This window comes from Leucoraja erinacea, chromosome 18 (genome assembly GCF_028641065.1).
Source record: "Leucoraja erinacea ecotype New England chromosome 18, Leri_hhj_1, whole genome shotgun sequence".
Classification (NCBI taxonomy): Eukaryota; Metazoa; Chordata; class Chondrichthyes; order Rajiformes; family Rajidae; genus Leucoraja; species Leucoraja erinaceus.
Genome location: NC_073394.1, coordinates 34,878,465 through 34,893,978, shown reverse-complemented (window position 1 = coordinate 34,893,978; position 15,514 = coordinate 34,878,465). Strand labels below are relative to the sequence as shown.

The window sequence follows — 15,514 nt, the reverse complement described above, 5'->3', positions numbered from 1 at the left end:
TCCTTGCACAGCAACACGCAAGCATTTCAGGGAGGGCTACTTTTCATTTTACATAATTTCCTTCACCTGCTAAAGAGTTGACGTTGAGGCCTCCCGTTGCCCCTGCCAACGTCTGTAGTGCACCCAGGGTTGCCATTGGGTTTATTGAAGAGTTTGTGCTGTTACTGCTCGATGAACCTGCAATCAAAGGAAGGAGGCATTCATCAAACCGAATGTATTAACAGAAGGATCCACAAATATCTGAAAAGCATCAATTTCCATGGCAACACTCAAAGATAGTCAGCACTAGCGTATATTTTAAATGGATGTGGTCAGGGAAAGAAACTGGATTGGGAAATAGAATCAATATCTGCCCAGTCTTTGATTTTGGACTGGACTGAACAGTTTAATTTTCAGTGCAAATTTTCAGTGGGGAGAAGGGAAGGAGTTTGATTTTAGTATGGGTTGAGGAGATTTAAATAGGAAACTGATGTACTCCAGAAGGCCATGAATACACTGCACCGGTTTGCCCCACTAAATATGTGGACAAACACAGCCTGTAAAAAGAACTGAGGCTGAAATGGAATATGTTCAACGTTGCCTTCAACATGGCTGTACAAATATACAACCACCTCCACCATGGTAGTCACTACTAATTCATTTAGTCTCCCTCACACATGCACGCCACTGCTCCACCCCATAATGATCCTTCCAGCTCAGTACTTTTGAAAATAATGTTTCCTTTTGTCATCCAGACAAAGGTTGCCCGCAGCAGACAGGAGGGGAAGTTCTCAGCTTACAAAGGCTCTCCAGACTGCAGGAGGACTCGCTCCGTATGGAATTGAGCTTGTTCGGCCCACGGCCCAATTGAGGATGCGATTGTGGTATCAGATTTACACGTACTTGGTGCACCTTTACCATGTCTCGTTCCATCACGGCAATGAGAGTTTTACTGCCTGTTTTGGCACATTATCCAATCTGCCTACTGCAGGGAGAAAGCTAGAAGTCCTCGTGTTCACTGCATACATTTCATATCAATTACAACTATTCAGTGCATTCCAGCCACATATTTAATTTGAACTTTCTGCCATTTTCCCTAGAATTGACCATATATTCAGAATATAACTGTTAAGCAGTGAGGTGGGATGGATGGAAGCTTATCATGACTGAAACTGCCATGGTGCTGTGATCTGTTCTGCTCTCTCCGGCCACTCGTGTGAATGCACAAGTCCTGAACCGACTGACTTGTCTTTGCTGTTGTCCCTGTGACCGCAGTATTTATGCTGAGGAACAGGGGAGCCAAAATAAGTTTTCTTCCTTGTGCCACGTTGGAGTGACAACTATAAGTACAGTTTATGATTATTCTACTGGTGCTCAGGAGGCAGTATCTCCCTGTGATATTATTATCAAATCCGCATGAAGGGCAGAGCATCATGTGGTCCATAGCAAGCTCCCTCTGCAAACTTTAGTCACTCTGCAAACTGTGGTTAATGCAGGAATGAACCAGTTAATGCAAAGGGACTAAAGTCAATAGACAATAGGTGCAGGAGTAGGCCATTTGGCCCTTCGAGCCAGCACTGCCATTCGATGTGATCATGGCTGATCATCCACAATCAGGACCCCGTTCCTGCCTTCTCCCCATATCCCCGGACTCCACTATTTTTAAGAGCCCTATCTAGCTCTCTCTTTAAATTCAATTCAATTTATTTGTCATTTGAACCTCATTGAGGTTCAAACAAAATTTGGTTTCTGCAGTCATACACACAAGAAAAAGAACCAAGACACAACACAATTTACACAAACATCCATCACAGCGCATCTCCTCGCTGTGATGAAAGGCAAAGACTCATCTCTCCCCTGCACTCCCCATTCCCCTCCTGATGTCAGAGTCAAAGCCCCCGGCGGGCGATGGCAATTGTCCCGCGGCCATTAACGCCGCGCCGGGTGATGCAAGGCCGTGCTCCGGGTCTTGTTGTTGGAGCCCCCGGTGGGCGCTAGCAAAGTCCCACAGCCATTCCAAGCCGCGCCGGGCGATGATACAAGCATCCGCTCCAGGTACTCTTCAACCCCGCAACTCGGACGGGTGAAGTCGCCGTTGCGGAAGCCTCGAAAAGCGGTCTCCCAGCAGGGACCCGCAGGCACCCGGTGTCACTGTCCACCAGACCTGCGGTAAGCCTCCGAATCTCCGGGGTCAGGTCGCAGCCGAGCGCCACCACAGCTCCACCCGCTCCGAACTCGGCCAGCTCCATGATGGTGAATAGGTCCGCAGCTCCGCGACTGGAGCCCCAGGTCGTTCCTGCTGGAGGCCGCTCCATGGTGTTAGGCCCCAATGACAACGGAGACCCGACTGAGAAAAGGTCGGGTTCTCCGTGCAGGGGATAGATTTTAAAAGTTTCCCCACCCCCCCACCGCCCCCCACACACATACCCAGTCACAAAAAATAAAAACTACATTCAAACGAGACAAAAAAATAATAAAGACAGACGGACTGCAGAGGCCGCTGCGACGTGAGTCGCGCCGCCCACCAAAGCATCCAGAGAACCTGCCTCCACCTGAGGCCCGTTTCCTCGTCTCCGTTCTAAATGGCTTACTCCTTATTCTAAAACTGTGGCCCCTGGTTCTGGACTCCCCCAACATCGGGAACATGTTTCCTGCCTCCAGCGTGCCCAAGCCCTTAACAATCTTACATGTTTCAATGAGATGCCCTCTCATGCTTCTAAACTCCAGAGTGTACGGGTCCATGGGTGTTGATGTATTAGTGCCCTTACCTGAACTGGTTAGTGCACTCAGAGGGCTGCTGCCCGTGTTCAACGTGTTGCCCCCCGCCGTAGAGCTCTGTGCTGCGCTTGCGGCTGCGGCCAGAGCAGCGAGGTTCTGTAACTGCATAGCATTGAGACCTGGGGGTGGGGGAAGGGAGACATTGCCAATCCATAATACGTAGAGCATGACCTGTGTGAAGCACCCGCTCGATCCATGATGGACTGCAGGTTCTCCCAAGCATACGTACTCAGTGACTTCCAACAAGTTTTCACCACAAGACAGGATACAGGGTTGTAGGGAGTTTAATGGGAGTGCCCATTGGGCTTCAGCTGATGGGGAGTGTCTCATGGCCTTTGCCTGGCTGCAGGGGCTGAAAACCCGGGGGGGGCGGGGGACGACCCCCCCAATGTTTTGAGAGGTGGATCGATCCCGGCCGGCTCTCCGGCGCTTTCCCGAGTGCCCCCCCCACGGGTGGCCAGAGAGGTCGGGAGCAAAGATTATAATCTTTGGTCGGGAGTCAGACGCGAGCTGTACCCCCAGGCCCACAGCCAGTGCAGAGAAACAGCGCTAAACCCAACTCTGCCTGTCCCGCCAAGTGAAAGTACAACCCTGGGTGGGCTTGCGGGAAATATTTCCAGCGTGGAGAAGCAGCACTGGTGTCCCGTCAGTCCAGACAGGGCTGTTGGTTAACCCGGTGAGACAGGCAGAGATGAGTTGCATTTAGCACTCGATTGAGCCTCTGAAGCCGCGCGCGTGTATATGAGTGCGCGCATGCGCGTGTAGCCGCCAAAAAATTGTGTCCCCCGCCCCCTCCATGTTTTGATAACCAGTTCCGCTCTTGCCTGGCTGCAATGGACAGTTATGTCCAGCTGCAGCTTGGATTGTGTAAAATGGCGCCAAAATCTGGCGACTATTGCATATGGACTCAGTGGGCTATTTCCATGCATAGGTCACTTAATCGGGTGTTGTCTTTGTGTTTGACCGTAATTGCGCTGATCTACATGCAAACTATGTATTTCACTGTCCCGTGACAATAAAATAACCATTGAACCATTGGTGGGGAGTGTGTGACGGTTTTTGACTGGTGGTGCCTGATGGTTTGCATGTGATGGCCCAAGACCCAGGGTGTTGACATTGCCCTTGGGTGTTCCCTACAGTGGGAGCATGAGCATAGATAAAGGATACTCACCGGCCATCGGGTGCAGATTACTCAGTGTGTTGAGGTTCCCGGAAGAGGCAGTCTGCTGTAGGAGCTGTAAATAAAGCTAGACATTACACCAAAACAAAAACAGAATGTGTCAGCTGTGCCTGGAGTAGAGTCTGAGAAACATTGCAAGGGAGGTGTGTGAGAGTGAGAGGACAGGCAGGGACAGGACAGTCACAGGACAGCCACAGACTTCCGTTCATCCACTGACGCAAACACTTCATTGCTGAGTTTGCAGTCTGATCTCCAAGGCAATTCATGAATTAGCTGCAAAGGCAGCAAGTACTGCGACAAACATAGAAACATCATGGCCTCTGGCAAAGAGATGTTAAAGGTGGCACACGTAACTAACACACCATCGGTCAAGTTCATGACTCCAACTTCATCTTAGAGAAACACAACAGGTCAGGCAGCATCTGAGGGAGGGCAGATGACATTTTAGGTTAGACCCTACTTCAGACTGAGTCTGAAGAAGGGTCCCACCCCAAAACACCATCTGTCCATTTCCTCCACAGATGCTGCCTGACCCGCTGAGTTCCTCCAGCACTTTTCTGCTGAAGATTTCAACATCTCCAGTTTTTTGTGCCTCAATCTTAATCTTTATATTGGACACAAATGACAAAACCCATAACAATTGTGCATGCATTGTCTAATGCAAAGGCCATACTTTAAACAAATATTCTTATTGAGCTGACATAACACAAGAGAGGTGGTACAAGCCTGGAAACTACGTACATACTGAAAGGGCCATACAAGGCAGATTGGGACCCTGGCAAACGACAGCACAGAAAGTAACAGAGCAAAATGGGGAAGAAGAAATAGAGGAAATGGGTGAATTGGATGGGGTGGAGGGATGAGGTGCAGAAAGATGGCAGAAGGGAGATGACACAGGGTGCGGTTGGGCCGATGGAGGAAGCAGCAGAATAACAATAGTACAGAGAATGGGGCGCATGGGGAAGAGGCAGGGAAGGAGGACTGTGCAAACAGGCGAAGTGTGCTGAATGTGTGTAAACAAGGGCGGTGAGGAAAGAGAAAACAGCAGTGAAGGAAATAGGCAAGGGGGAAGCAAGCATCAGCGAGTGAGAGAGACATGAGGGAGACATGGGAAAAAGTGAGCGAGGGGCGAGAAAGAGAGCGAGGGGGATGAAAGAGAGCGAGGGGGTTGGGGGGGAGAAAGAGGATGTTGCCAGGACTAGAGGGTGTGAGCTATAGGGAGAGGTTGAGTAGGCTGGGTTTTTATTCCATGGAGCGGAGGAGGATGAGGGGTGATCTTATAGAAGTATACAAAATTATGAGAGGAATAGATCGGGAAGATGCACAGTCTCTTGCCCAGAGTAAGGGAATCGAGGACCAGAGGACAAAGGTTCAAGATGAAGTCGAAATAATTTAATAGGAATCCGAGGGGTAACATTCTCACACAAAGGGTGGTGGGTGTATTGAAAAAGCTGCCAGAGGTAGTTGAGGCTGGGACTATCCCATTGTTTAAGAAACAGTTAGACAGGTACATGGATAGGACAGGTTTAGAGGGATATGGACCAACCGCAGGCAAGTGGGACTAGTGTAGCTGGGACATTTTTGGCCGTTGTGGGCGAGATGGGCTGAAGGGCCTGTTTCCACACTGTAGAGTCTGTGACCCTATGGCTATGAAAGAGAGCGGGGGGGGGGGGGGGGGGGGGGGGGATGAGTGAGAGAACAACACACACCAAGATCCAGGATATTTTTCTATATCTCAACCAACTTAGAATCAATACTAATGACCACACTTTATTATCAACACGATAAACATAGAGTGTCATCAACACAGTTTTTTCCAGGCCAAGCCTGGGCCTAACGATACTCACTGCCAGGTACTGGGGTCCAAGCGTATTGAGCCCAGCTAAGCTGCCCCACATGGTGGCTGCACTGAGCTGCTGCATCTGTTGCTGGAGTTGCTGAGCGATTCGCTTCTGCTCTTTGTCTTTCTGCGTGTCAGCGAATTTCACGACGATCGGAGAAGAGCAGCCCTGCCAGAGAGAAGGAGCAAGGGGTGAGACACACAGCGGACCACACAGACTGAAGAGCGAGGGTAGGGAGTGCACTGCAGGAGGCTGGGTGGGAGCAGTGCGTTTATGGGAGGGGCGGCAGTGGGACCCAGCTCACGGCAGACGTGCACGATCAGTCCTGGGGGTGACCTATAGTTCGGGGAAAGATGGGGATACAATATTTCTCAGTGATGCAGCTTATGTAAATTTCAGCAATGTGTAGATTAAACAGTGAAAGGTTACACACAAAAATGGTGGAATTTAATGCACAGAATGGTGAAGTGCAACATTTTGCGAGGTGGAAGTGCTAGCTGCATTAACTGTTTTAAGCAAGTTTAAGGCAGCGAGATTCAAGGGCGGACGCAAAGAAATGACAGGACATTTGCAAAGCCGTTGAAAAGTACATGGACCTCAAGGAGAAAGAGCACAAGGTTGGCATGGCAATACTGAGAGTGAAGCTGGATCAGCACACAAGAGGCAGCCGACTGGCCTCCCAGCACGCAGCACAGCGCTCACCTCCATCGTCTGTGACTGGTGCATTGTTTTGATTGCATTCTGAGCCATTGATCTTGTTGTAAATGTTATAAATGCACAACCTGTGAAGAGACAACAGATCTTCAGGGACCTTGACAACAGAATGGTGCTTTCAGAACACAAACAGAGGAAGCAGTCCGCCAGGGGAGTACAAGGAGCCGACTTAACGTCAAGTCCCAGGGTTGACCCAGAGAGGAGACGCCACAGGTCCAGGTATCTACACTACCTTACTAATCCCCTGGGACAGAGTTTCTTCTACCGTAGTCGCTACCATTGACCATTGGATGTCCCAAAACATTTCAAAGCTAAGTGATTGTAATTTGCACAGCAATATAACAAATGAGGCAGGCTGCTCTTTCACAGTCGAGCACCGCGAACAGCGGGGAAACAACCAACAATGGAAATCGCAGCACCAGATACAGGTTGCAGCAAGCCTCAAGGAAAGGGTGCAGAGAAGATTTACCAGGACTCAGCTATAGGGAGAGGTTGAACAGGCTAGGGAGCACAGGAGGATGAGGGGTGATCTTATAGAGGTGCATAAGATCATCAGAGGACTACATTGGGCAGACACATACTCTTTTACCCAGAGTACGGGAATTGAGAACCAGAGGCTCAAGGTGGGGTGGAGGGGATGGGTGGACATGTGGGTTAACTTTTTTTACATCAAGTGTGATGGATGTATGGAACAACTCTGTTGGAGGCGGTAGTTGAGGCAGGTACTATCGCAACGTTTAAGAAACATTTAGACAGATACATGGATAGGGTAGGTTCAGAGAGAAATGGGTCAAAAGCTGTCAGATGGGGCATGTTGGTCGGTGTGAGCGATTTGAGCCAAAGTGGGCAAGTTGACCCTGTTTCCATGCTGTATGACACTATAACTATGACTCCATATGAGCAAGAATTTGCTGTGATTCTTCACTGAAGAGAATCTTGAACACAAAACAAAAAGAAAATTAAATTAAAATCCTCTCTTTAAATAGCCTGTGTGTTTCTCATGGGATCTTGTCGTACATTGGTGCCTTTTATCATTGGTTCTGGGATCACTATTTCTAATCCGACATCAACGTCTGCATTTACCCCCCGTCTTGCACAATCTCCAATTATTTCCCAAAGAGAACGCCAGTAAAAAGAAGATAAACAATTGGAGCAGGGAGCAGCAAGGCAGTTGGAGGGGAAGGGCACAGTGAAGAGGGGTAGTGAGGGCAGCAAATAAGGGAGTGGGGACATCCTAAAGAGGCCGGGGTCAGGGTGAGATCGAGGATGGAACGAGATGAATGGCTAGGGGCAGGTGAAGGAGTGGATGGATTGTTAGGGACAAACCAGGGGGAGGGAGGGAGGGAGGCCAGGCGTAGGTGAAATGCTCCAGAGAGATGGTGGGTGACCAGGGCAGAGGGTCAGGTGAAGGGGAGAGAGGGAGGAAGGGTGGAGGCTGGGGCCAGGTGTGGGAGAGAAAAGCAGGGTGAACAGGGGAGGCATGGAGGCGATGGGGGGGGGGGGGGGCAGGGAAGTATGGAGAAGACTTTGGGATGCAGTGAAGCAGGAGCCGAGGTGAGCTGAGGGAATGAGGTTGGATGGGAGTATAGCATTGCCCCGAGTCAGCAATACGGTGCGTGCCAGTGGGTGTGATCCCACACAGAGACACCGCCCCCACATGACATTGACCCTTACTCACCTCGACTCAGACCATCTGGGCCCCGTAATATTCTACATTCTTCTATCTGTCCGAAAGGGGAGAACATGACACGCACATCGTTCTCGTTGCATTTCTTGGAAATCATGCCCACAAAGAGCTTCCTATCTTCTACGGCTGCAATCAAACATTATGATTATTACAGGAACTTTGGCAAAGAGCAGAGAGAACAAGCACCAAATGCACCACAAGCACGGACTGGCGTCTAGATCCACTCTTAGACGCGAGACTGGGAATGCGTGGCGCGCACCTGTGATGCAACGGATGTGCACGGGCTGACTCACCGTTATTCTTCTCACTGTCTGCTGGTTTCATCTGTATAGGATGGTGCATCTGAGGAGGAGGAGGAGGCAAGAGATCAGTACTGAGTTGGCACACATTGCTTGGCTGATTGCTCACTGCCGCTCGAGTACAGCACACCCACTGGCCATCCCAGATACACACACTGACCTGTTAGGTACAACCATTTGGTTGGCTGACAGAGAAGCCACTGCTTACAGTTCAAGAGACCTAGGGTCAGTTGTGACCTGGGTGCTGTTTGTGTGGAGTTTACACATTCTCTAGTAACCACTTGTTCTCCTGGAGCTCCAGTTTCTTCCCACATCCCAAAGACATGGGGCTAGTTGGTAATTTATTGGGCTCTGTAAATTGCCCCTGGTGTATAGGTGAGTGGTAGAATCTAGGGAGAGTCGTGGGAATGTGGAGAGAATAAAATAGATTAAAGAATGACGAGTGTATCTGGTGATTGATGATCAGTGGGGACTATGGACGAAGGGCCTGTATCACTCTGTATCTCTTTGACTATATTTCACTCAACAAAGCTGAATATTTACAGAATTTCTTGCTTTCCTTTCAGATTTGCTGGATCCTCGCAGTTTAGCAACATTTCCTGATCACTTGAAGGGTTAGTGCTGTCAGGGCCAGCAGGTACACCCAACCAACCTTTCAGTCTGATGAAAGGTCTCGACCTGAAACGTTGCCTATTTCCTTCGCTCCATAGATGCAACCTCACCCGCTGAGGTTCGCCGGCATTTTTGTCTACCTTCGATTTTCCAGCATCTGCAGTTCCTTCTTAAACAACCTTCCAGAATGATAATTTGACTAGATTCTATTTCATTTAATAATGTCACTGCACGACCATGAAACCCAGATGGTCTTTCCAGGGCACTCGCACAACAAGGTAAAGACAAATCGGGAGAAGAAGGTTAAAGGGAAGCAGGGTTCCAAAGTGAATACACGACCAGGGTGATGGGGGTTCTTCTTTATTGCCTTCACGTTCAATTGTTCATGTACAAAATATCTCTGCTACTCGCCACTAATTCCAACTAAATGTTGCCTGGGGAGGTGAGGAGGGAGGCTGGGGGGACTGAGGGAGAGGAGGGGGTGTGGGTTATGGAGGAAGGAGAGAGAGGGATTATGGAGGAAAGGGGGAATGACTCAGTGTAGGGGACAGGAGAGGAAGGGAGAGGTGAGGGAGGGAGTGGGGGATGGAGGAGGACAGGGGAAAGAAGAGGGAGGGTGAAGAGGAGGGGGTGTGAGTTATGGAGGAAGGAGAGAGGGGTTATGGAGGAAAGGGGAAGTGACTCAGTGTAGGGGACAGGAGAGGAAGGGAGAGGTGAGGGAGGGAGTGGGGGAGGAGGAGGACAGGGGAAAGAAGAGGGAGGGTGAAGAGGAGGGGGTGGGAGTGCTGGGGATGCAGGGGAATGGAGGAGGATAGGGGTAGGAAGAGTGATGGCGGGGTGCAGTTGGGGAAGGGTTGCGTGATGGCGAGGGAATCTATGGCGTCACAACGGGAATCCCTCAGCCGCACCTGCGCAGTTGGGGGCTATGGGTGAGTGGTGGAATATTGCGTTGGGGGAACGGGTTGCATTGGGGGACCAGGCCTCCCTGTGACAGGGGGTCCCACTTGGTCTAGTCTCATACTATTATTTATGCCGTTACCTCATGCCTGGCCTCTCCCTGCACAATTCCACCGCTTTCCTCCCCGCATCAACTCCCTAGCCTTATCAAGCAGTCTAGACCAAAACAGCCTTGATACACCACCTGAAGCACTGCTCACATTTGAGATTTGTTCAGTTACTGCCCAGAGGTATCTCTGAGAATTGCATCATTCATGGATTATGTTACTGTGGTCAAATCAATCAAAATGTATTGTTTCACTCTTTTGCTTTGTATTTCATCTGCAACATTTGCACTTTTCACCATCTACTACTGACCTTCTCAATTCTATTTCTAGAGCGAAGAGGAACCAGAGGTAATAAAGTGAACTGAATACCACGTCAATGGAAAAGGAAGTTGTGAACTTGATGAGAGAACAATATCAGTGCAAAGGAAGCAAGAGGATCTCCTCTGTCTTTAATAGTTGTAATTGTGTATGCTTGAATTCTATTTTAAATGCTGTTCCTTATTTCAGCACTTAGAGCTTGTGTGTAAGTAAAGCCTAAGCCTAATTATCTTTCAGTATCCACGAGGGTAGATATGGCAGGTTGTAAGTCAATATGTGGTGGGTTTCCAGGTAGTAGATCTGCCCTTAGAAGTCGCACTTGACTTAGAAACGTCTGCCGTGAATCTCCCAGCTCAGAACCATGTTAACTTGCATGCTGGAAACGCAATGGCAAGGGGAGGGCTTGAGCATTCAGTGTATTCCAGGGCTGGTCAATTAGACTAGTGTGATGAATAACATACAAGGGAGCTCAACATAACCAATGCACATAAACTGATCTTATCCAATGGGCACATTATCTAAGAATAGAATGGTAGAAGACAATAAAAAAACAGTAGTAGACAGCTGGCCAAGGAGGGGAAATCTTGTAAATATCAACAAGATCTCAAATTCTTCTCTGGAGAGCACAGTCCCAATCTATTTGATCTCTTCATAATTAGCAAATCCACTATCTCAGGACTATGTGATGGAACTTCTCTGCACTCTCTCTATAGGAAGTACATTCTTGAAGTCATCCAAGCTGTACATCGTACTCCAGGTGTCATTTCTTCAAAGCCATGTATAATTTCAGTAAGACATCTTTATTATGTACTCTTTCTCATGATAAGGGTCAATATACCACGGGCCTTCCTAGTTGCTTGTGCACCTACACGAGCCTTCAGTGACGTGTGCCAGCACACAGAGGTCTCTTTCAACATCAACTTTTGCAATCTGTCACCTTTACTAAATGTTTTCCTGCTTTCCTGTTTTGTGTACAAAAGTGTATCATGTTTAATGGATTAGGATTCTCTTGAGATCCAGCATCGGTGAAGGCTGAATGTTTCCATCCATGGCACATGGAAATAAGAATTAAAATATTGATTGTTATTTTCCTCTTATGAGTCTTGATGACTCTGTTCAATGCTATTCTTCTTTTCCAGATGTTTTGTTTTTACATCCTTGTATAGATTGTATCATTTTCCCTGCCAGTGAACTGCCACTGCCAGTTGGTGCCTCAGAACTCTTGGAAGTGGATTGTGGGGTTGTTCTTTACATGCAATGGCTTGAAGAATCACCAACTTTGTTCAACTAATGCTACATTCCTTCAAAGATAAGACCCAAAATGCTGGAGTAACTCAGCGGGACAGGCAGCATCTCCGGAGATAAGGAATGGGTGACGTTTCGGGACGAGACCATTCGTCACCCATTCCTTCTTCCCAGAGATGCTGCCTGTCCCGCTGAGTTATCCCAGCATTTTGGGTCTATCTTCGGTGTAAACCAGCATTTGCAGTTCCTTCCCACTAATTTCCTTCTGTTAATCTTTTCACCAGACTCTGGGTTCTCTAGCAAGGTTTGCTCCACCTTCTTTTGTGAAGGCAGACAAAAAAAAATCTTTAAATTCTTTGCCATTCCTTATTCCACATTACAAATTCTCTCTTCTCTAGTGTTCCCATAGCAATCTGTCAGTCCTCAGCCTCCTCTACTGCAGAGCAAATCAAACACAAACCACATCAACTACACCTCATTCTCCTGGGTAGTCTAGAAAATTGATGGCACCTCATTCTCCAATTACAGGTAACCTGCTCACTCTCAAATCCTTTCCTCTCCTTCCGATCTACTCGGGTCCTCCCACACATGTGCTCCTTTCACTCCCCACCCCCCTCCCCCCAAAACCCCTTTCACCCTGCTCCTTTAACTCCCCCCCCCCCCCCACCCCTCCACCTGCTCCTTTCACCCCCCCCCCCCCTCCTTTCAAGCCCCTTCACCCTGCTCCTTTCCCCCCCCCCCCCCCCCCACCCACTCATCTGACCATGATCCACTCTGTTCCCATCGACCCTCCCTTAGTTCCTTCAACTTCCATTCCCATCAAATTAAATAATCTACGGCTCTTTGTTGCCCACAGGTACCACCTCCCAACCTGACCCCACTTGCCATTCAACCACACCTCCCCTGGATCCACCTATTCCTTGCTAACTCATTTCCCCACTTTCTCCCCTACCTCTTTATACTGACCTCTCTACTCTTTCAATCCTAATGAAGGGGACCCGGATGCATTCTTGACCCGAAAATATCCTCTGTCCATTTCCCTCCTGAGATGTTGTCTGAGCCACTAAATTTCCCCAAGCTGACTGTTTATTCACTGGCTTTAACTTTAAAGCTGCTTCATAACCTCCCAATTCTCTAGATTAAATTTCAGTGCCGCTCGACAGTCTAAATATTTTTTGCATTTTGAAGCTTTCCACCTCAACGCTGCAACACATGGCTACATTTTTCATCATCTGCACTTGTCTAAATTGTTAATTGTAAAATGCAAGGGACTGAGCACTGAGATCCATGAAGCCTCACTGATAACAGCCTTCCAGACACAAAAACAACTCTATCACCATCACCCATACTTCCTTGTAAATGAGCCAGCTGTGGATTCAATGCGCTACCCCCCCCCCCCCCCCCCCCCCCTTGGGGTTTCACTTTTTCTGCCAAGTAGGACCTTGACAAAAACCGTCCAGAAATTCATTGCATAAACCTCAGCTGGCAGTGTGAATAACTGACAAAGAAGGTTGCTGGAACACAAGGCACAAGCTACTCATGCTGCTGCAACAGGCAGATCTGATCCCTGGGCCTCTCCCAATGGCTTCCAACCGCATGTCAATGCAGATCCTTCATGCTTCACAGTGACGTCAGCAACAGCAGTGCTAAAGTCACTGGGACAACACTTAACTACAGGCCAGTTCTATTTTATTTTAAAACCTGCACCCCTCCCGCAGGCATACTTTTAGTCCTGACCGTTTGAAATGTGACAGTCAATATCGATGTACTCACCCCAGGCAAGATCTTCATATTGTGAAGGGCATTTTGTGCTTCTAGCGCTGCTTTACGGGTATAAAACGTTACAAAGCAACAACCTAGAAAGAAAAGCATAAATTAAACAGCAAGAATTGCCTCAGGATGGAAAGAATGGCAAATGCCAGCAAATCCCATGCCTCCACATCTACTTTGGCCAAGGAATTCATCTATTCCGAGTTGCTCCACTTTCCTATCCCCCTCAGGTACTGACATACAATTCAACCCACAGCAAAGCAGCACGCTTCTATTAACACTCAGCCTTGCTCCACTTTAACTTGAGATGGCACTTAGCCTGTACCAGCCCTTGTGCACCACATATACAACTGCAGGTAACAATCACCTCAGCTGCTTCCTTGCACATCCTGTCATCATGTAACACAGGAAATGTCCGCCCATCTCCGGCAGAATGGAGCTCCTGGTGTGCGCTGCGCAGCCGAGCTAGAGCGGACCTGGCCGTGAGTGCAGAGAGGATCAAAACCAGACTCGGCCAATGGCTGCCGCAAACAAGGACGGGCCCGGCGCCAGAAGTGAACGCCCTATGCGTGGCAACTCTTTGCATACTTGTGTATTGTATGCAAAACAAAGCATTTTACCAAGTACATGTGACAATAAAATGTCAATCCATCAATCAATCCCTATCACCTCTCCTTGCAAGAGGTATGCAGAATTATGAGGGGCACAGCTGGTAAGAAAATTAACCCTTAATATAGATGTGATCTCCAAATGGAGGGATTGGTTTAGGGAAGGGGGAAGAGGTCGAGAGGGAAACTAGGGAGGAGCTTTTATCACCCAGGAAATGGTTGGAATCTAGAAATCCTCCTGGGAGGGTGGTTTAAGTAGAGATTCCCATACTTATTTTTTTCCAAATGAGCACACAAATGGCCAAGGCTTGTAAATGGGATGAGTAGAGATGGGCACTGGTGGGCATGGACAGAGTGGTCCATGAGGTCTGTCTCTGTGCTCTCGAACCATGCTGCCCACTGCCTCTTTTCAATCCATCCAGTGCCAGAGAAAGGCTAGAGGTCAGAATCTGCCTGCAACGCACAAATCCCCATGGCTTCCAGAAATCAAGGGGCCCTGTGGCATGGCACTGCTTCAAGGGAGCTTGTACTATAACCAGTTCTACAACTTGAGCTAAAGACTGAATTTCCCTGCAACCCGCAGACTAGGCCTGAACTGTATTGGGCCACAGAAGGTTTGGTGGAGTTAACATGGAAGTGAAGTGGAGAGAATCCAGTCAACTCACCTTTACTCTGAGGGGGGTTTTGACTTCTGTCGCGGAGTACATTGATTTCATACACAACACCATACTGTTCAAAAAGTTCCTTCAGCTCCTTTTCTGACCAGGACCTTGGAATCTGACCCACAAACATCTTGATGGAGTCAATGTCGGGCTGGTCGGGGTGATCCAGGGACCCGTTCATTTTCTTTGATCTGCACAAAGGAGAAACAGTAGCATATATTGGTTCAATGGTCATATTGGGTGTGCAAGCAGGCTGGGGGGGGGGAAAGAGACTGGTGCAGGGGGCAGAGACTGGTGGCTGCAAGCATGCTAGAAGGTAGGGGAGTAAAGGCAGGAAAGTGCGGCGGAGCAGATAGGGGAAAGAATACCAGAGATGGGGCCAGGGCAAACAAGGACAGCGTTTTATCATCTTTTGATGCTACATTAATTGACCAGATTATCTGAAGCAACATTCACCTGCCTGCTCAGTAACGATGGGCAAACCTGCTGAGTTGAATGGATTAAGCAGGGTAACGAGAGAAATCCCCCAGCACTCAATCACTGATAACCTGCCCGCTCAGGTACTTACAGGTGTTGTTCACATGAATGCCCTCCTACCCCTCAGCCCTTTTGTATTTTAACTACCAGCCAGGCCTGACACCAGTCCCCAATGTAGGTATGTGGGAGAACAAATATACCACTGTTTCAAAAAAATATTCAAGATAAGTGTTTTCACTGGGGTCTTCAAATGTAGACCAAAATAATATGGAAAAAGCCAAAACAACTGACAAGTGATAACATGTACTATCAGAGTTAACAGTGAAATTACAATTTGTGC

At 48.5% G+C, this 15,514-nt stretch overlaps 1 protein-coding gene across 5 annotated transcripts in view; it reads right to left on the bottom strand.

Annotated features, from left to right (window-relative positions):
* celf1 (cugbp, Elav-like family member 1) overlaps positions 1-15,514 on the bottom strand; it is a 56,253-nt gene that overhangs the window by 13,685 nt on the left and 27,054 nt on the right. For 2 of the 5 annotated variants that reach the window (XM_055649808.1, XM_055649806.1), the window contains 9 exons: positions 14,701-14,888; positions 13,431-13,513; positions 8,473-8,521; positions 8,171-8,305; positions 6,481-6,560; positions 5,785-5,946; positions 3,929-4,004; positions 2,748-2,876; positions 67-177 (listed from right to left, as the gene is read on the bottom strand). In XM_055649808.1, coding sequence (XP_055505783.1) covers positions 67-177; positions 2,748-2,876; positions 3,929-4,004; positions 5,785-5,946; positions 6,481-6,560; positions 8,171-8,305; positions 8,473-8,521; positions 13,431-13,513; positions 14,701-14,878 — 1,003 coding nt within the window. In that variant the 5' untranslated portion in view covers positions 14,879-14,888. The remainder of the gene's footprint in view (positions 1-66; positions 178-2,747; positions 2,877-3,928; positions 4,005-5,784; positions 5,947-6,480; positions 6,561-8,170; positions 8,306-8,472; positions 8,522-13,430; positions 13,514-14,700; positions 14,889-15,514) is intronic. The other 3 variants (XM_055649807.1, XM_055649810.1, XM_055649811.1) reach the window with 3 other exon arrangements.